General features: G+C 41.3%; 1 protein-coding gene across 5 annotated transcripts in view; it reads right to left on the bottom strand.

Annotated features, from left to right (window-relative positions):
• LOC137347075 (protein tyrosine phosphatase type IVA 2-like) overlaps positions 1-22,026 on the bottom strand; it is a 113,565-nt gene that overhangs the window by 23,364 nt on the left and 68,175 nt on the right. For 3 of the 5 annotated variants that reach the window (XM_068011116.1, XM_068011115.1, XM_068011113.1), the window contains exons 2-3: positions 16,850-17,435; positions 11,571-11,663 (exon numbers count right to left, since the gene is read on the bottom strand). In XM_068011116.1, the coding sequence (XP_067867217.1) occupies positions 11,571-11,663; positions 16,850-16,945 (189 nt within the window). In that variant the 5' untranslated portion in view covers positions 16,946-17,435. Of the gene's footprint in view, positions 1-11,570; positions 11,664-16,849; positions 17,436-19,229; positions 19,249-22,026 lie in introns of those variants that run through there. The other 2 variants (XM_068011114.1, XM_068011117.1) reach the window with 2 other exon arrangements.

Raw genomic sequence — 22,026 nt, forward strand, 5'->3', positions numbered from 1 at the left:
TCAAATCACTCCAAATATTTTTCACAAATCCTTTTGGCCACAATTTTCAACTCACCACACAGAAATTTAGCATTGGAAATAATGAAACAAATAATTAAAAACTCACAAGGAAATGATTAGACTTGTGTATACAGTAATATTTGGCATGTTTAAAATATAACCCGAGAAGCCTGGGGCTCAAATTCAAGGGGCTGTTTATAAGCCATTAATGTCAACTGAAGAGACTCAGTAAGGTAGATGGCTACAATTCCCACCATGCACATATCTGGGAGTTTACTGAGAGACTAAGATGGCAGCCAAAATGATTTCAAAAATATTTGTTAATCGCCAGAGTACGCCAGCATTTTGTCTAAAAATTCCACTTTTTTCCAATCCTGCATATTGTTGGAAAATGGAGAACAAAAACTCCCAAGCAACTATTTGTAGGCTTTAACCCATGAAACAAACAGAATATTCTTTTTTCAAAGGAAGCATGAACTCTAGCTTTTTCCTCCCAAGTTCACATTCATATAGCGCATAATATTCAAGGGTTGTTTAATTAGAATGCAAAGAAATGTTACACCACCAATGACTAACTTTCCACTTTGAATTTCAATACAGTTTAATTTATTTTTTGTAACGTATACAAAACAGTTATACTGACTGCATTTCTTCTATTTGTCTGAACTCAAACAACCAGCAAAACAAAATGATTAAGAAGTTTGAAGGTTCTGAATTTAAGCATCGTTAACAAGACCAAAAACTGTTGTTGCAATATTTGGCAAAGAAAAGTTGCAAATTGGCTTAATATTTTAAGTTTGTATACATTTCATGTCCCTTGTTATAACAGTACATACTCTAAAAAGGACAGAAAGGTAAAATGCTGCTGTCCTTGCAGATTTATGTATGCAAGCAGCTAGGACACAAAGAGAAGGAAGGGAGGGGCACACACAGCATGTGCCTATCTTCAGTGGGTTAAAGAAAATATTGCCCCTGCCCCCTACCACCACCACTGAGCCAGTTAAAAACAATGCATTCAGACTCCTTACAAACCTCTGCCCATATTCCTTCACCTCAGAGGGGCATTTTAGCCTCAGTTCCACCCAGCAGCCTCTCAACACTGATACCAGAATGTTAAAAGCGTCTGCCAGCCTAACACCATGTCCAGCACTGCTACATCTGTAAACTTGTCACAATTACACATGTCCAGCACAAATTTCATATTCCTAAAACTGCAAATCACAACTGTGCAAGTAATGGACACGGCAAAAGTACTTAACCTGCCAATGAAAAATCTTTTAAGGATGTATGGCAACAATGAAACCATCAGAAAAAGCTACCAATAATGAAGAGGAAAAAATGGAAATTCTCCCAAAAAGTTTCGAAAACTTGTTTACAAGAAAACGATTAAACTTATTAATACAGCTGTAGCTTATGTTGCACGTTTGATATCATAGGCAAGATGTTTTTGAAAGGCTGAGTAAAAGTAGTTTTAACCACATCTGCTTACTCCTAGGAGAAGGGGAGAAAATTATGACAGAAACACATCCGAGATTACCCTTGTGGGAGGCCAATTGCCTGATGGCACAGTAAGTGAAGTGCCTTCTCCCCCATCAACTTGCAGATTTATTTATGACATACATGAGTGTATAAATTTATCTATCTACCTAAAATGGATAAAGAAAACTATTTATTTTACAGGAACCAATCAAACCACTTACTTCACTGTCTGAGTATGCCTCCCTCAAACCTCTTCCCAAACAATCTCAGTGGCAATGAATACTCATCCCACTTTCCATGTCCCAGCACTCATTGGCAGCAGCATAACCTCTGACTCATCTTCAGTAACCCCACAGGAGCTTCAAGTTTCAATATAATTTATTCCCTATTATTTGTATTCTGCCACCACACTCCTCACAAACATCTACTCTGTTTCACAAGACATTACGGTCAAAAAAATCTCTTACTTTTGTTTGGCATAGGAAGGAGTCAAACATTATTTTCACTGTTACATTAAGTGGGACAGTAACCAAATGTCAGCAAACACAAGAGGTCAGTTGAATACATTTCGCAAAGCCCCTGATCCTTTAGCAACTGTTTCAGTTTTGAATACATAAAAATATATAGAATTAAGACCATTGTTTCAAGCATTGTAAATTTGAGTACTTAAAAGCTACAATGAACAATAATTCCAGAAATATGGTTTACATGCAGCCTTCTTTGTTACGAGTCATCACAGCTGGTCATTAAACCTTTTCAGCACATTTTATTTTTACTCTGAACTCCACTGGTGTAGGGTAACCCAGCTTTAACTTGCAGAACCAAAAGTGCAACAGCTTGTGCAATATAGCTCGGAAGTTTACCAGAGCGCAGCTGCACAGACATTCAAGTATGAATTAACATGCTAGAAATTTGTGCAAAATTGGCAATACTAAACAGTAAAATAAATATTCCCAGGAATAAAGCCTCTCTTCAGCTGAGAAGGCACAGTGAGTACAATATGAATTTTTTCCAAACAGAGTAAATCCGGGTTTAAACTGGAACTGCCCCATAACAGCACAGTGGAAATCACTCTTGCTCTGGAGAGCTATGAATCTAAATCAGGATCTGGCCAATCCTTGGCACAATACAGGAATTTAAGTATTATTAATATACATTAGAGTCAACAGGTTGTCAGTTGCCAGCGTTCGCCAGAGCTGGCGGGCAGCCATAAAGGCGGGGCTAAAGTGTGGCAAGTCGAAGAGACTTAGCAGTTGGCAGGAAAAAAGACAGAAGCGCAAGGGGAGAGCCAACTGTGTAACAGTCCCGACAAACAAATTTTTCTGCAGCACCTGTGGAAGAGCCTGTCACTCTAGAATTGGCCTTTATAGCCACTCCAGGCGCTGCTCCACACACCACTGACCACCTCCAGGCGCTTACTCATTGCCTCTCGAGATAAGGAGGCCAAAGAAGAAGAAGAGTCAACAGGTACCGAAACACAGAATTCTTATCTGAATGGCCAAAACTCAGTCATAACAATGGGATATTCCTTTTGCATTAGTGATGTTGCCAGCAACCCCAATTTCAGTACTATAATGAAAATGATAGGTGATTTTATGACAGCAGCAGAGCCACCCTATGAAGCAGTTTTCTAAGGCATCTCTGGAGACAGAAATGTCACCAAATGTTAAATTAGTGATAGCAAGGTGTGGACCAACAGTTCTCTGGCCACTTGAGCACTGCTACCTATTCAGACCATTTCCCATTAGGAAAGGTCCATGACCAGAGATGCATGGTTGTTTCTCCACTTCCATCAGGTGTCAGATTTTGCCGATGATGCATGTGGGGCAAATTCCATAGCACCGACCACCTCAGGATATTACAAGACCACTTCAAGAAAGAGCTCTCTAACACTGAAACATCACAGATTTAAATTTAGTCACTGTTGCTTAGATATTTTTATTTTGCTCCCATCTGACAAGCAATAAGACAGGCTCCAAAAATTACTCATTTAAAGAGGTGGGGGGGTGGGCTCATCACTTTAACTAAAAGGAATCAAAATGTATCGATTCTCAAGTTCCAGTTACTGTTATTGCTGCGTGAGGTCTCAGCCATTACAATTGCATGAATGAAATACTCCCAGCTCCCACAAGGATTAAACATTAGAAAATGCACTTCACAGATGCACAGCAGAAAAATGGCTGGGTGGATGTGATCGTTTAATTGCTTATTCCTTCTCAAAACAGAGGTCACAACTCTCTCAAAACATTAACTATCCTGTGTTTGCAATTACAGCACCTCATAAGATAGCAACTTTCCAAGAGTCAGGCAGGGAATCAAAAATGCTTCTCCAGCTGCGAACAGGAAATGCATCCCAGGTGATCTGCTCCTGTCCCAGTTGCTAGATGCAGTGCATCACAAACCCAGTGGTGTTCAGGCAATGTTGGTTGACATCACGCGAAAGCACATTAGAACATTACAGCGCAGTACAGGCCCTTCGGCCCTCGATGTTGCGCCGACCTGTGAAACCATCTGACCTAAACTATTCCATTTTCATCCATATGTCTATCCAATGACCACTTAAATGCCCTTAAAGTTGGCGAGTCTACTACTGTTGCAGGCAGGGCGTTCCACGCCCCTACTACTCTCTGAGTAAAGAAACTACCTCTAACATCTGTCCTATATCTATCACCCCTCAACTTAAAGCTATGTCCCCTCGTGTTTGCCATCACCGTCCAAGGAAAAAGACTCTCACTATCCACCCTATCTAACCCTCTGATTATCTTATATGTCTCTATTAAGTCACCTCTCCTCCTCCTCCTCTCCAACGGAAACAACCTCAAGTCCCTCAGCCTTTCCTCGTAAGACCTTCCCTCCATACCAGGCAACATCCTAGTAAATCTCCTCTGCACCCTTTCCAAAGCTTCCACATCCTTCCTATAATGCAGTGACCAGAACTGCACGCAATACTCCAGGTGCGGCCGCACCAGAGTTTTGTACAGCTGCAGCATGGCCTCGTGGCTCCGAAACTCGATCCCCCTACTAATAAAAGCTAACACACCATATGCCTTCTTAACAGCCCTATTAACCTGGGTGGCAACTTTCAGGGATTTATGTACCTGGACACCAAGATCTCTCTGCTCATCTACACTACCAAGAATCTTCCCATTAGCCCAGTACTCTGCATTCCTGTTACTCCTTCCAAAGTGAATCACCTCACACTTTTCCACATTAAACTCCATTTGCCATCTCTCATAACATGGGACTTTCCAGATATGCATAGTTTGGCTAGTCACTGTCTTAACCAGAAGAGCCATTGGGAAAGAGCTGGGTATACAGAACTACTAATATAACATGCTTCAATTAGAAGCAGCTACCTTAGATTTCCGAAACAGCTACCTAAATGGAAGCAATAACCTAGTCTTTCGCACCATGCCCAAGAGTAGCACTGGTGCAAACAACAGCTAAATATCTAATCTCCATGTGAAACACTCATTAGCTGTCAAGTTCAGTTCTTCAAGTTCTAGTTTACTGATTGGAAGAGAACTGATTGGGGCGGCACAGTGGCGCAGTGGTTAGCACCGCAGCCTCACAGCTCCAGGGACCCGGGTTCGATTCTGGGTACTGCCTGTGTGGAGTTTGCAAGTTCTCCCTGTGTCTGCGTGGGTTTTCTCCGGGTGCTCCGGTTTCCTCCCACAAGCCAAAAGACTTGCAGGTTGATAGGTAAATTGGCCATTATAAATTGTCATTAGTATAGGTAGGTGGTAGGGAAATATAGGTACAGGTGGGGATGTTTGGTAGGAATATGGGATTAGTGTAGGATTAGTATAAATGGGTGGTTGATGTTCGGCACAGACTCGGTGGGCCGAAGGGCCTGTTTCAGTGCTGTATCTCTAATCTAATCTAAAACTATATTGCCCTATCCTCTGCAATTGTCCTCAGTAACAGCTGGTATTCCCACTATTCAGCCAATGCTGGGTGCTGCAGGATCAAGAGTGTCAAGTGCATTTCCCTCCCATTACATCATGCCTGAGTGAAATTCTTAACTAGAGAGCTGAAAAGTTTCAATTTTACTTAATGTGTCTTCCTTGTTATAGGTCACATCCAGCATTGGCAATATTCCTGCTATTTGCTGCCTTGCTTAGGCTGTCATACTATTGAAAACCCATAAATGCTGCAGCTCAGATAATCAGGTAGGAGTGTAGCCATATTCACAGCAGTACCGGTAGAGCTTGCATGAATTTGTTCTGGGAGAATTGAGAGAAAGATGTTGTCTGGTGCAACCTGCAGTAGCTGGTTCTTCCAGTACAAATATGAAAATGTTAGTTGTTTCAAAGCTGCATTGAAAAAATTACTGACATTCTTATCTTAAAATGAGAATGCAAAGTAATTTAGTATCCAATCTTCACTGTATGCAACTTGCAGGACATGATAACCTACTGCTGTTAGGCAGACTCTGTGGCTTGCCACATACTAAGTTTTTTTTGCTAATTTTCAATCATCTGGACAACTGCCTATAAATAGAAGAGGGACAGAGATAGGGAAATGAAATTAAGTAGCAATAGATTGTTTCACAGCTTAGGGATCTAACAACTGATAAAAAGTGCTTTCCAGGAACATATACAGGTTATCAATATCATTGATCTAACTGGTTTCTGGAGTACCTAAGCAGATTAACAAGGGGCAACTGGATTACTTTCCAGGACTATGGTGTTTCAGGCAATACCTTGTTAACAGTAAAACACTAACATTCCCTGCCCTCAAAAGAACTCAAAACTAAGAAGTGACATTAAAAAGAAAAAAAACTTGCATTTCTATGATGCTTTTCACAACACGATAAAGCGCTTCGCAGTCAATGAAGTACTTTTGAAGTGTAGTCACTGTTGGATTATAGGAAATGTGCTAATCAACTATCCAGAAGTAGTAAAGACAATGATTTTTGGGAGTCAGGGTTGCTCTACCTTCCATACAGCAAGTGAAAGCTGCCTAAATAATACCACAGTGTAAAGCTGGTTTCCCGTCCACAGAAAAGTACCCGAGCAACTGCCCGGATTGGCACGATTGTAATCAGGAGCTCCCCGTGTGGCTCCCTCAAACAGCAATGAGGTAACGACCAGATAATCTGTTTCAGTGATGTTAGTTGAGGGATACATATTGGCCAGAACGAAGGGGAAACACTCAGCACTGCACTGAAGTGTCAGCTTGGATTATGTACTGAAATCTCTGGAGTGAGATTTGAATCCGGTTACCATTAAGCCAGGGTTGACATTTCAAGGTGAGGACATCAGAAAGTTCTGGCAAAAAACCTTAATTTGACTGCAGCTAAACAGATTTGGTAGATTTCAGTCTGAGCTAGCGATGCTCATAATATATGATCAAATAGTCCATTTATAGCTACCATTTTCTCAACTGGAGCCCTAGGCAAACTTTGTGTTCCAAGCAATTCTGGGCCACTAGTCATAGCCCGCATCGCACTTCATTAATAAAAACAAAATATGGAATTGAAAGCTAGACTCAGTAATGGTGCTATGAAACTATCGATTGATGTAAAAACCCATCTGGTTCACTAATGCCCTTTAGGGAAGGAAATCTCCCCTCCTGACCTAATCCGACTCCAGACCCACAGCAATGTGGTTGACTCAACTACCCTCCGAAACGGCCTAGTAAGCCACTCAGTTGTCAAGAGCAATTAGGGTTGGGCAACAAATGCTGGTCTGCCAGTGCTGTCCACATCCCATGAAAGAATAAAAAATTGTAGGATGCTCATTAAATGAAGATGCAATGCTGTTTCTCCTCTTTTGCTCTATCCAGCAGAAATAGTTAAGAGAATATTTTTGGGAGTCAGGGTTGCTCTACCTTCCATACAGCACGTGAAAGCTGCCTAAATAATACCACAGTGTAAAGCTAGCTAGTTTCCCCTGACTGCAGAAAAATACTTGAGCAACTGCTCGATTGGCACGATTGTAATCAGGAGCTCGCTGTGCGGGTGAGGAACAGACTCATGTACCGTTACTCTGTTGCAGCATTCCAGATAGTGGCCCTCAAGCAAGTTATGGCTGTCAATACAAAGTTACCTGGCAAAACCAGTTCAGACCTAGCCACCACATTAATCTGGATTCACAAAAAACAGCAGTGATCACTAAATGGCAAAAAGTGATCAATTTATTTCAATGCAATAGTGGGAACTAAGTTCATAGGTTTCTCAGTGACAATTGCTGGAAAATCATTTCTGAATATTCCACATAAAAGTTCATTCAAGTTCGGTTATCGCCCAGCAGATAGATAGCATGTAACATCACCAGCGCAACAGCAATATCTTACGAGGGAGGGGTGCAGAATTATTTGCAGTCCGTCTCTCAAACACAATAGTTGAATGACAATGCTGATCATGGGGCATTCAATTCATGACAGATCCTAGGAGTGTTATTTCCACGTAACAAAGTCATATCCAATAACCGTAATTCAAGTCACAGTAACTGCTGTACGCAAAAAAAGCGCTATTAACTGAAGAAACCTTATGAACCTCTATATATAATATTCATATTTAAAAGAGGGGAGAAAAACATAGGAGAGACAGACAGACAAACTTATAGATTGGCTTTCAGACACTCAATTATTCCTGGGGTTGAAGTGCTGATAAAGCACACAAACAAAATTCAAGCAACTCATCAAATCATCAGATTCCAGTTGATGTACTAGCCTCTAAGTAAAACGTACTCAGCACTGAAAGCTTAAAATTATATTTTTGTGGTCTGGAAAAATTCAGTTGGAGGTTTGAGATAATCTCAGATAAGCTGAGGTCTTGCATGAGGACTGGCAGCATGTGTTCTCAGAATGGGAATTCTGATCTCATCCTGAAATCATTACATTTTCTATCAGGTGTGTCTAACCCGAAGCTCCCAAAGCCCTCGCGATCTGAAGCTAGTCAACTGAATCCTATTTTGCACTTCAATTTATCTGCGAGTTTGTCCCATTTGAATTTTAGAGGGCTGAAAGTTTGAAAAGGTTTGTTTTCAACCCTGTTGTCTCATTGATGATGCATCCTACTCAAAGCACCAAGATCTGGTTAGTATCAGCAAATTCAGAACATTCATTTACGTGGCCCCAGAGGCTCCAAAATACACACCTGCACAGCCCATGAGGTCACAGAATCAGAGAAATTTACAACGTGGAAGGAGGCTATTCGGCCCACTGTTAATGGCGGCTGACAATGGCCATCCAGCCTAATCCCACTTTCCAGCTCTTGGTCCATAGCCTTGTGGTTTACTGCACTTCAAGTGCACATCCAAGTACTTTAAACGTTATGAAGATTTCTGCCTCCACCACCCTTTCAGGCAGGTGTGTTCCAGATCCCCACTATCCTCTGGGTGAAAATTTCCACTTGAATCCCCTCTAAACCTCCTACCCTAAATCTATGACCCCTGATTATGGACACCTCAGCCAAGAGGAATAGGGCCTTCCTATCACTCTACTTAGAACCCTTATAATTTTATATACTTGAATTAGGTCTCCCCACAGCCTCTAATGTTCCAAAGAAAACAACCCTAACCTATCCAATCTTTCCTCATAACTAAAATTTTTCAGTCCAGGCAACATCCTCATAAATCTCCTCTGTACCCTCTCTAGTGCAAGCATATCTTTCTTATTGTGCGGTGACCAGAACTGCACGCAATACTCCAGCTGTGGCCTAACTAATGCTTTATACAGTCCCAGCAAAAGCATCAGCTTTTAGATTCTATGCCTCAGCTAATAAAGGCAGGTATCCCGTTTGCCTTCTTGACCACTTTATCTCCCTGTCCGGGCAGTCCGTTAGCTCAGTTGGCTAGATGGCTAGCATGAAATGCAAAAAGACGCCAGCAGCGCGGGTTCAATCCCCGTACCGGCTGTGGTAATTCATGGAGGCCTGCCTCCTTGCCTCACACTTGAGGAGTGGTGACCCTCAAGCTATACATCACCAACTGTCTCTCTCTAATGGGGAGAGATGCCTATGGTCCTTTGGGACTCTGGCTAAAGCAATCTCACTCTCCAGTTATTTTCAGTGGACATGCACTCCACAGTCCCTCTGTTACACTGCACTTCTCAGTATCCTATCATTTATCTTCCTATTTCTGTATTCACTAGCACATGGCACTAGGAGTAATCCAGAGATTACTACTTTTGAGGTCCTGGTTTTCAATCTCTCTCCAAACTCTGCCTTAAGGACCTCATCCCTCTATGGACCACAACCTTTGGCTGTTCGTCCTCTCCACTCATATCCTTGACCTGATGCCAGGGAGGCAATATACCATCCTGCAATCACGTCTGTGGCTATAGAAGTGCCCATCTGTTCCCCGGACTATCGAATCCCCTAGCACAATTGCTCTTCCACTCCTCTTCTACTCCCTTATGCGACTAAGCCACCCAGGACTTGGCTCTGCCTGCACGCCCCAAAGGAACCATCGCTCACACCAGTATTCAGAATGGAATACTGGTTGGAGAGCAAGATTCACTCATAGGATCCCTACCCTGTCTGTCTGGTCCTCTTTGCCCTTCGGACAGTCACATATTTCCTCTCTGCCTGCACATTTTTAAGCTGCGGAACGACCATCTCCAGAAACATGCTATCCACGAAGCTCTCAGCCTCGTGGATGCCCCAAAGTGACTCCAGCTGCCTCGAGCTGGCAAAATATCCTGCACATATGGTCATCTAGGCCACAATTGAGTTCAGGATTTCCCACATGGTACAGAATGTGCATGTCACAAGACTGAGGTTCTCTGTCATTTACCTTCTAGACAATTATCTAGAACATACATACGAACATACGAATTAGGAGAAGTAGGCCATTCGGCCCTTGAGCCTGCTCCACCATTCAGTAAGTTCATGGCTCATCTGTTTGTCTCTCGAATTCCACACTCCCATCTACCCCAATAATCTTTGATACCCTTGCCTAACAAAAATCTATCTACTCCGCCTTAAAAATATTCAATGACCCCGTCTCCACCACGTTCTGAGGCAGAGAGTTGCAAAGTCTCAACCCTCAAAGAAAAAAATTCTCCTCATCCCTGTCCTAAAAAGGCAACCCCTAATTTTGGACTCAACCACAAGAAGAAACATCTTTTCTACATCCACCTTGTCACGACCATTCAGGATCTTATATACTTCAATCAAGTCTCCCCTCACTCTTCTAAACTCCTGTGAAAATAAGGCCAGTCCGTTCAACCTTTCCACATAAAACAAGCTCAACGAGGTCTCACTGTCTCCGCTCCCTCACTCAGACCGCTTCTTGGTTTGTAAAAGACCAGAACAGCACCTCCTCCCTCGCTGTGGTGAATTCCCTCACTGACAAAATTCCGAGTTAAGTACATTGTCGAGCTGGAGTCCGTGCTACTTATTTCATGCATAAGCAAAAGCCTCCTGTATTTATTTCAGCAAAAATTCCAAAGTCCTGAATCGGCTCCTACTGAGCAGGTAACCAGTTCTAACTAGCCACCTAATTAACTGTGCAGCTGTCACTGGAAGGCAGCTTATCTACCACGGAATAAGACTGAAAGAAACTACAAGTTAAGGTCAAAGTTAAGTTAAATACCAAATGCAAAACTTGATTAGATTTTAAAAAGAGGCCAACCCTTAAAATTCCCCTCATTCACCAAATTCATCAAGTTTAGTATTCTGTTGAAGCAGTACTCCATCAAGCTGGACCCCGAGCTACTTACTTTGTCAAAAGCTTGGTTACCCCTGTGTTATTACTAAGTAAATGAAACCTCAGATTTTGTCAAATCTATTTCTTCACGTTGCCCACACATTTTATCCCTTCAGAAAAAAGCATGGCAGGGCAGTGTACTATCTCCAAACACCAAGAATTCTCACTCTGCAATCAATCAGCAGCAGCAGGACAACTTCCAGTGGAGAATCTCCTTCTAGAGTTACCATAAAGATGACCTGGTTGGATCAGATGACCTCTGTTTATCCATGTTTTTTTCTAGGTTTGTTCAATTACTTTTCAGATTGTTCCAATGGAGACTCAACTCATTGGGACAAAACCCACATCTGACAGCTACAAGGCACTGCACATCAAGAGGTTATCTCCAACATTTGGAGCATTTCTATTTGCTTATAATTAACAGCAACTCACCAAAACCTGGATGCCTTCTTTTTCAACAGGTGCCTTGTCATAGGTGGCTTCACAAACTCGAACCAGTGTAGTAACACCATATTTTTTGAGCTCCTGGAAGGCACAAAAGTTCACATTTAAAAAAAAAAGTTATTTGGCAAGTTTTTTTTTGTTTCTGCTTCTCCTCATTGGTTGACTTGAATGGTAAATGAAAGCAGCCTCAATTTATACATATTCCTGCTTTGTCAGATGGGACAGGCAACTGTGGGCAATAGGACAAAGGCAATGTCAGGTTGCAGCCCACAATGGGGAGCAATATGCTGTTTGATGAATGAAATGGATACTGTCACACACTTCTTGAATTTTTCATGTCAATTAAAGGGAGATCTGTTCAAATGGATAGCAATCCTCATTCTTTAAACCACGTCCTCCACATCCCACAGCTAAGTTTTCATTCTCATTTCCCCCTTTACTTATATAAGAAAGCTATGTCACAGTGAACTTTGCGACATGTGCTATTAGGGTTGCTTTGTTTGTGATGTCACACATGGTGTGAAGCAGTGGAAGGATTCACAGGCTGATTAACAGTCTGACAGTCTCTGATGTGAAAAAACCTTCCATGGCCATAGTACCCTTCGTTATACCAATGATTGGGCAGTCAGAACTATATGGTGGGAGGGTTTTACGGACTCCCACACCCTATATGACATGGGGAGGAGATGGGGCAGCCCAAATAATCCCCTAGGATGTCAGAGCTGTAACTTTTGTATGGGCTCTGCGCCAGGACTGTCCAGAGCAGGGTTCAAACCCTGCAACTTCTGACTCAGAGGCAGGAATGCTATCACTAAACCAAAGACACTCTCATTTTAGGGTTTGAGGGCTAATTCGTTTTTATTAAAAAAAACAAAATTGCAGGGCATCCTTTTCAACCATTTTGTATTTTTACTAAAACTGAAGTTTACTGATGCACTCATGTAGGCAGGCAAGGCCAATAAAGAGCTTACGTTACCAAGAATTGCCTTACCCTAAAGCTACTGCTTGACGTCTTCTCTTCAAATTTTGATATTTTAATTGGGGTTACTGAAGTAAATGTTGCAGATCAAGGTAAATCATACACTGTGGTGACAACTGGGCTCCCATGGTGTGGATATTAGAGTGGCAATTAGAAGTAAAGACCTGCAGGCTGGACTGTAGTTTGGTTGTTTCTACTGCATCATGTGGGCTTGATGCAAATCAAATTATTACTGTAACTCAGTGGAATTTGTGGAATTCCAAGAATTCAAAATGCCTTTTGACTAAAGCACATTTAAAGTTTTTATTAAAGGAATTTGAGCATGATATCTGAAAGGCATTGCAACTTTTTTAAAGCTTAATATTGCCATTTTCTTTTGAACCACTTCACTTGAAGCAGGTCATGTGGAGATTTAATAGATTTGCCAGTCAACTCCATCAAAAGAACTAAAGATTGGTGTGTTTATTTCAGACCAATGGTTTATTCTGTAAAAGGTAATGAGGCCACCACAGTAAAAATTTAATCAGCTGAACGGACGACTTGAATTTAGCCCCGAGGAAAAGCTGCATCATACTACTTAACTGGAAACAGCAGCAATTTTTATGCTTTAGACGTGTTGCAGATTTTTTTTTATTTTAAAAGGTTGTCTGAGACACGTGCTTGCAGTCTCAGAGAATAAAACAGTGATGGAAAATGAATAGTAATTTCCCTGGCATTCATCATTCCCATTCTGAAGCTGCCCACTGTGAAGTGCACAATCATTAAAACTGGAAATGCTCAGCAGGCCAGGTAGCATTTATGTACCAAAGTAGGGTTAATATTTCAGGTCAGTGCTGGTTTTAACATAAGCACATGAACCTGAAAGTTAATCCTAGCTTTCTTTCTCCACAGATGCTACCTTCCCTGCTGAATGTTTCCAGCAATTTATGATTTTATTGCATTTTTTCAGCATCTGCAGTATTTCATTTTTTTGTGTACAAATGTAGCCTGGTCAGTCCCTTTGTGGTAAAGCCTCTGGGTTTGTTTAGTACTATGGCTAAGATTAGCAAGGCAGTAGAATAGATCAAGTGCTTTCCAAGAATAGTCCTGGGTCTCCTGTGCAATCCATTTGCTCTCCCCATCAACAGGATTTGTACAAACTATACCCACTGAACCCTTCTGAAGAAGGGTCACTGACCTGAAACGTTAACTCTGCTTCTCTTTCCACAGATGCTGCCAGACCTGCTGAGTATTTCTAGCATTTCTTGTTTTTATTACCACTGAACACAAGGACTCTCCCTTTGTCCAGACAGAAGGAAATTGAACCCTTTTCACATGACTACAATGCTGTTTTATGCAGGACCAATACTTGAGGGGAACTTATGCAAGTTTAAAGTCTGATTTATACATTACAAATTGGCTTTATGTTCACAGATTCAGTTTCCAGGTTACCTAATGTCAAAGGCTGAAAACAAGTTCATCAGGTTTAATGACATAGTGCAAAAATGCATTTAATAAGGAAAATGCACTGTCGGATGATTATACCAGACCAGGGAATCGTTCATATTTCTGATAAAAATTCTAATTTGTGCCACTGAAGTGATTCTTCAATTCAACCCATGATGCTGAGATGTGCTTAGCTCACAAATCATTTTTAAGCATCAGCATTAACTGAGATCAGTAGACTAGAGAAAGGCCATCCATCATGTGAAGTATACTTAGAACTGAAATTTTCATAAATACTTGAAATCTGTTGACACACGAGATTCCTGTAAGTATTTTACAATATGCATAGGGTCCACATATATTCAAACAGAGCTTCTTAAACCAAATTGGATTCTAAAGTTAAACCACTTCCTTACAGATTTATCGATTATTCTACACCAGCATCTCCAATTATACATCTGCAAGCTATAATATCCTAATACATAAAAAATTGACAAGATTACCTTTGACACACAAAATGAATGCTTCAAACTTCTTGAGTGCAGTTGCAGAGATGAGAGCACATCATAAGAGGCATATTTTATATTTCTGATTTGAAATTGTGCTCAGAGAGCTGTTACAAGTTGCCAAACTGGACAATCATTTAATTAAATACTGGACAATCATTCAATTAATCTCAAATTTTAAGGTGAATATCCCAATCCTATATTAACATCCTTAACACCTCGGATTGCTGGCAGGTAGATTTGTCTACAAACGCCACTCACCCTAAATGAACGGCAAGGACTTGAAAAGAAGACGGGTGCCATGTGGAAAACTTCTTTTATAAAAATGAATCCTGCTGCACAGGGCAGCAGAAATCACAAGAGTGTGAACTGATTTTTTAAAATAGTGGTCATAGCCTTGAACTGGAGGGAAGAGGCAGCATTAGGACAGGGTGGATGAAAGATTATGGAGATAGTAACTTCAGTGATGTCTGATTAAATACCTCTCCATTTTTAGTTCTGAAACAGTGTAATTCCTGGCTGAAAAACATTAAATGCCACTTTAACTATATTAACTAAAAATGATCTTTTGCAGCCTCTGTGGACAAAGTAATAAATATGCAGAAATTTCCACTGCTTAAACCTCAAAACCACATTATAAATTTACCATTAAAACTCATGAACAAGGCGTTCCCCATGTTTCACTGCTGGCCATTTTTTTTGTAGTACGTTGAATTAAACACTTCTCACCCAGAGTCACTCTCAAGTACTTGGTCGAGAACAGCTGAAAAGAGAGCAAAGCTTCCTTCACTCCACCTCAACATAATTCATTCAAACGCCAAGCTCAGGGCAACTCCTCCTGTTACATTTCTAATAGCAGGCATCCTTAGAGCTGCTCAATGAGATGGCATATTTGTACAGAATCTGACAGTTTTATAGTGCATGTTTCTGTACGTTAGAAACTGTGCAGACTGTCCAACCCCATTTATGTAGGGCTCCACAGGCAGCACAGAAGTTATGTTCACCTTTACAACCTGGCATGCTTGTCCAACTGATGCTGCTGGTTTCAAGGAACATAAACATGTTAAGTATCTATCACTTGGCTGCTTAAAAGTGAAAATATGAAGTCAAGAATAATATGGAAACTACAACAAACTATAGTACAATATGTTGGAGCCACAGAGTCGCAGGGTGCAGATTCACACTTAATTTCCACACAGCCACGTCATGATGTACTGTGAAGACAGAGGAGCGAGCGAGGGGGGGGGGGGGCGGAGGAGCGAGTGAGGGGGGGGCAGAGGAGCGAGAGAGGAAGAGGAGGGGAGAGAGGGGGGCAGAGGAGTGAAGGGAGAGAGAAGCGGAGGAGGGAGAGAGATATAGCAGCAGGTTCCTCAAAGATTTCATTAAAAGAAAACTTTTCAAACAAAAAATAAATGTTTGAACTGTTTTCTTGTAGTTAGATACAGAAACAAGCAAAGGTGACACTTGTGCACCAGATTGTGAGCAATCTTTCCCCACCACCTGCCTAAGGCTAACTCTTGTGACATGGGAGCTTTTAACATATCTACATGAAAGACATGAAACAAAACCACATGTCCACTACAGAAGTCTTAAACAAATTATTCGTTTCTAATAAGCTGTGGTTATTAATTTAGCAGTGACATTTAATCCTTTGAATTTAAACTCTAGTACCATTTTGCTTCCTTTTGCAAGATATTAAGGGGATTAGGTTTAGAAAATAACGAGACTAGGATTTGAGCTGGGCTTTTTTTCAAAATTAAGCAGTTAAGACCTTGTTCGTGTTAGCACATCACCATGCCAGAGTCATCAAGGGCAGGCTGACAACACATTTTCGAGTTGGCAGCTGTTGATTGCAGCAAATTGACATTTTTGATAATGCAATGCCACCCCAGGAAGATCTCCACTATGTGTGCATGACGAGTTCAATTCATGCATGCTCAATCCAAGTGTCATTTTTCAATAAAGACCACCCACTGGTTGCCTATGAATGCTGACAGCAAAGGCAGTTTTGTTTTGTGGACTTCTGGCCACTGGTGCTGGCCAGGAATGCACAGATGTTTACATTGGACTCTCACACATATGCTTGGATTGGGGGGCGGGGAATGGAGCGGTGTGGAGGGGCAGGACTTGTGTGAAGAGACCCTCCTCCTTTGTTTGAGCTCATTTTGAAGTGCCAAAGGTAAAAGGGTATTACACAGCATCATTTGTAGCCTTTTAAAGGCTTTATCCTCTCCTTCAGGACCACAAATGAAGCATAGACCTAGAGAGGATTGCTCAGTACACTGAAAACATTGCATCAGTTTCCATGTTGATCAGATTATTTGCAAAGATGGTCTGGAAGATAAGTTTGTTTTTACCTCTGTGAACTTGTTGAGGGTAGCATTGGTTGGGTTGTGTGTGATGAGAAACCTCATACTCTCGGAGCTGATTTCTACTGGGGCCGGGCGGTTCATTGTGGCTGCAATAATTACACGTCGTCAAAAAAAACTATATAAAAAAGGGAGACTCTGATGCAGCACTAAATGTTCCTTTTCACTGCTGGTACTTGTGCTTTTAAAACTTCCACTCATACAACTGGACTCAGCACATGCGATGTGAAGTCCAGTATAAACCGGCACTTTTCAGTTGGTGTCTGTGCAATGGTGCTTCTTAAAGCATCCAATTGCACAAAACACGAGCAGATTTACCCCATCCAGACTAAGTTATCGAAAGAACAAATGTTCCCTGCTTCTCACAAACTATCCAACTTTTAAATCCAGTATCCAGATGAATCCCAATTTGTTGTTGGCACTTAAACGTTTAAGGTGGTTTCTTCGTTGAGTAGTTGAAACAGGAGTGACCTCGAGTTCACTTGCCCGCGAGGCGGCCGTGCTGTGCCTGGCAATAGTCCCTGCTGCCCTTCAGAAACTCCATAAATGAGCAACCGGAAATACCACTGAATTTCTGTTGAAGAAGAGGAGGAATCACTCAGTAAAGGATTACCGCTTGTACACAGTACAACCAAAATAGTAATCATGCACTTCAAATGTAACGCGTTATGCTAAGTGCTGTAAACTCTGACGTAGGAACACACTAATAAAACATTCTCTTTCCATATACAAGAATCCCTTCCACAGCACACATTCCTCTCTCTATCAGCTGTGTACATCGTTTCTCCCCATCCCAATTCCACTAGATAATTAACACTCACTCTCCCCAAAAATCTTATGTAGTGCACATTCAAACATTTGAAGCAGAATCCCCAATCCCTCTTCAGAGACACAATTACTTTTTCCCAGGAGCTCCAGATGGAATTTTGTCATGACTAATGTTTGCACTGGACTTTTGCCTGTCCAGGATTACCAACTGAGCTTGGCACTGTCACTAGGGAAGCCTTAACTGCAAGTAACTGGAAAATATATGTCGCTCCCTTTGGAAAGGCAAAAACGTGACAAGATTAGCTTGTGTTTTGTAACTGTATCCCCTTTTCTGCCTTTCTTGACTCTTAGGGTTCCACAAGATTCTCTCTGGTACATTGCTCAAGTTGGCCATTCTTGATGTATGAACCTTAAACAAACAATGAGTCTTGGCTGTAAGGCAATCTTTGGGCAGCATCACAATCTAGGCCAATCATGTCCTTACCACAGAAAAACACACTCTTCAGCAGCACCCCAGAGACAGCAGTAAAGAATGAGAACACTGGAACTAAAGGAAATGGAAGCACCTTATCGTCACTCTGAAATCAGCTAATTGAACGGACCAGGAATCGAACCATGTTCTGTATGGTTTTGTTACATGCTCACAACCAAGCCACAGGGGAGATACATGTCTATAATTCGAGTGGTAGCTTGCTCTCCCCCTTATATTCCACACAGTGTCTGCTCTATACTAATGCAATGATACATCACATAATAGAACTACCATTGCACTAATAAAGATCCAACTGCACAAACATATATGAATGTCAAGTTAAAAGTAAAACACTCAACAAAAATATGGTTTAATTCAAGGGAAAAAAAAATAGACCTGCCAATTTCTGCTAAAAACTCATCAAGCTATCTCATGAGTTGGGGCAGACAGGTACAGTACTGTATTACTTTTCTCTGTTCTCAGTAGCAGCAGAATTCAAAGTTTAAGAACAAACTACGCTAACTGTCTGTGGTGAGGATCAGTTTTACACTTAAGCTGAAGTTCAGCCCCTTCCCTGCACCCCAGCTCAGTGAGCTGTCGCAGATCTGAAAGGCAGCTCAAGTTCTGCAATTACGTGGCAAGATCTTGTCTTGCTGCACTGCATTCCATCTATATACTGCACACAGCCTTTCAGCACAAGTTGTAAACTAGAGCTCTGAGCACTCGGCTGGATTTCATATCTCAAAAAGCCACTACCACTGGGCTTTAAAAAGTCCCTCAAACATTGGCAACAACAGCTGAGTGCTTTCTACTCTTACATTACAACTGTGCTACAGAAAAGGTTACAAGGATCAGCTTTCAAAAATATTCTCAATGCATGCGCAAAATTTCAGATTGAATGAGTACTTCTTAAACCAGACCCACATGTTTACTCCAAAGACGAACTTGAATTTTTACAGGTCCTGGGATGTTGTGTGGAACCTAATATTAAGACAGGAGATGTTATACAAAATGATCCTTTTCCTCATTTTTAGAAACCTTTTTTTGTAAGGCATGTCAATTCTTTAAGGCTGAAGCACAGTACAAGGCAGGAGATTTCTGATACTCCAGTATTAGTATGGAACTTGCCTGGAGAATAGCAGCTTGGAGTCCAGATTACATCCTTACAGCTATCAACTGAAAGTGCCTGAAACAAGAATCCTGCATACCAGAGAGATGAATTTTGGGTTAAAATGTCCTTCAATAGGGAGGACCACACATTGTTTTTCTGTTGTCCTTGGGCTGTCGAAGCCTGAAGTGGTTGCGATATAAATGTGCCATTTTGGCTCCTCCCTCTTTCCCCCCCCCCCCCCCCCCCACAAATCCAGAACATCCTGGTTCAGCTATTGTAACCAGCAATTAAGGTTTTCTCCAGTTTCTACATAACAAATTTACCTCCTGCATCATTTTTGGAGTGGTTACTAAGAATACAGAGATGTTGCAACAAAATTTCCACTCAAGGCATACATTGTAATATTATGACCTATTTACACAGTGTTTCCTCTACCTATCACAGCCTACACTGTAGTTAACATCTACACTGAAATTTGATCAAATAACATTTAACTCAACTTTAAAAAATCCGACATCAATCTAAGCTGAAGCCAGTTTTTAATCATAATCCATGTTACTTCCTTTCCAATTTAGCAGCCTTTTCGTAAACAAGCTCGTGGTTAGTGCTTCTCACCAGCACTTAAAGCAACTTTACTGTGAAAAAAAAAATTTCATTGATTTTTGAACTTTTGGCAGAGCAAATCAGACAACATACATCAATAAAGCAGGAGTTAGTTGACATTTCAGGTGGAAACCCTTCCTCAGAACTGGAAGATATTCCAGATGAAAAGAATTTAAGGAATAGAACAAGGGAAATGTGTTTAAAAAGAGGAAAATATATGTAAGGTGCTATGGTGGAAATCAGGAAATGGTTAAAGGGCAGAAGTAGTGATAATGCACAAGAGATATAATGAGAGCAAAGATATAAAATACACAGGAGACACAGGGTTCGAGATGAGTTAAAGGGAACCAGTAAGTGGAATGGCAAAATGCAGCATGCCCTAGTGGCACAGGAACGTGGTGAAAGAGTCAGTCTAACACCCAGAGTGTGGACCACCTCATCAGTTTTTAACAGACTGAGTATTGGAACAAGGTGTGAAAGGAAAACAAAAAAAGTCACACAATGAAGCCAATCTCATTTAACAGTGTAAAATGCTTCTTCAAGCGCATTTAAAATTGCCAATATCGCCATCAGTGACAGACCTATAACCACCAATACTCCACACTGGTAAATATACCAACAGCAACGAGCATTTATGCAGCTTCTTTACATAGGAAAGTACCCCAAGAATACAAGGCAAAAAAAGCTTTAATTGAGCCAAAGGAAGAGATATTTGGATAAATGACTAAATGTTTGGTCAAAATGGGATATTTTAAGGACTATTTTAAGGAGGTGGAGAGTCTGAAAGGTTTAGGGAATTCCAGCACTTAGGGACTAGATGGCTGAAGGCACAGTTGTCATGGTAGGTGAAGGGACAGGGGAGTGCACAAGTCCACAGTTGGAGGAACTCAGATCTTGGTGGGTCGTGGAGGAGCTTACAGAGATAGGGAGGACCAAAGCCATGGAGGATGGTCCTTGTAAAAGGATGTGAATTTTGAAACAGACATTGGTAAACTGGGAGTAAATGTAGGTCAACAAGGGTCGATGGGTTAGCTGGACTTGGTATGAGTTAGGATACAGGCAGCAGAGTTTTGAAACAAGCTTAAGTTTTTGGAGAGTGTAACAGGAAAGGCTGGACAGGAGCACATTAGGATAGTTAAGTCTGGTGGCAAGAAAAGTATAATGACATACAAATCAAAATGCTTTCTTCAGGCATAGAGCAAGTTTGAAAGGACAGAGTCGATAACTGCTCCATATGAATATTTCAGAAACCCGCCACTATGCTTTACTGAAATCTGACAGACATTAGTTAAAATATCAGAACTTAATGTATTTTTAACAATTAACTTTAGAAGAAACCTGGAAGGAAATGATCACCCTGAATCAGCTGTTCCTTTAAGTGTTTTTAAAAAGGTTTCTCTCCAATTTGTTAAAAGTCTCTTAATTCCCTTCTCCTCTAGCCATAACATATACAGAGAAATCCTACAGTATCAAACCAAGTTTCAAATTTCACTGAGCTGTAACGAACACAAACAGCATTTGGGAAGTATGTAATTGTCATAATGAGACGTAACATTTTCTTTTTGGACACTGGCTTGGTTTATCTATAATCAGAGTCACAATCTATTTTCTACATACAGTATGACTAGACAGGAATGCCAAAATACAATTATTTACATTTTGCAATACAGAAAGTGCCTATTTTTTCCAAAGTTTTATGTCCTTCATCCTGGTTGGCATCCTTCTATCTATGAAAGATGGACACGCAGCAAACAATCCATTTAGATGGGGTGTCTTCTCTTGGTGCACCTTTGTTGATGGCTGTGAAGGCCAATCCTGGAGAGGCAGGTTCTGCCACAAGCGCTGCACGTGAAGGTGCCAAGTGATGCTGTGAGTTGCTGTTTTTGACGTTGGCGTCTGTTGCCAAGTTGCTGTCGCAACTGGTCATTGTGGTGGTGCAGACCAATGCACAGGATGTGGTGCCATTTCCCCCTTTTGACAGCTAGTGATTCCCAAATGCGACAGTCAACAAGGGCTTTCATGTAACGCTTGCAAATCGTCTGGCCTTGGCTACCTCAGCATACAAAATGCCCCTGGGTATGCGACCGTCTTCCATCCTGCAGATGTGTATGATCCACCAAGCTGCCATTGTTTGATTAGTGGCGACAACTTGGGAGCTCTGCCTTTAACAGGACTGCCATATTTGTGATTTTGTCCCGTGAGGATAAACCC

This window comes from Heterodontus francisci, chromosome 31 (assembly GCF_036365525.1).
Source record: "Heterodontus francisci isolate sHetFra1 chromosome 31, sHetFra1.hap1, whole genome shotgun sequence".
NCBI classification, from domain to species: Eukaryota; Metazoa; Chordata; class Chondrichthyes; order Heterodontiformes; family Heterodontidae; genus Heterodontus; species Heterodontus francisci.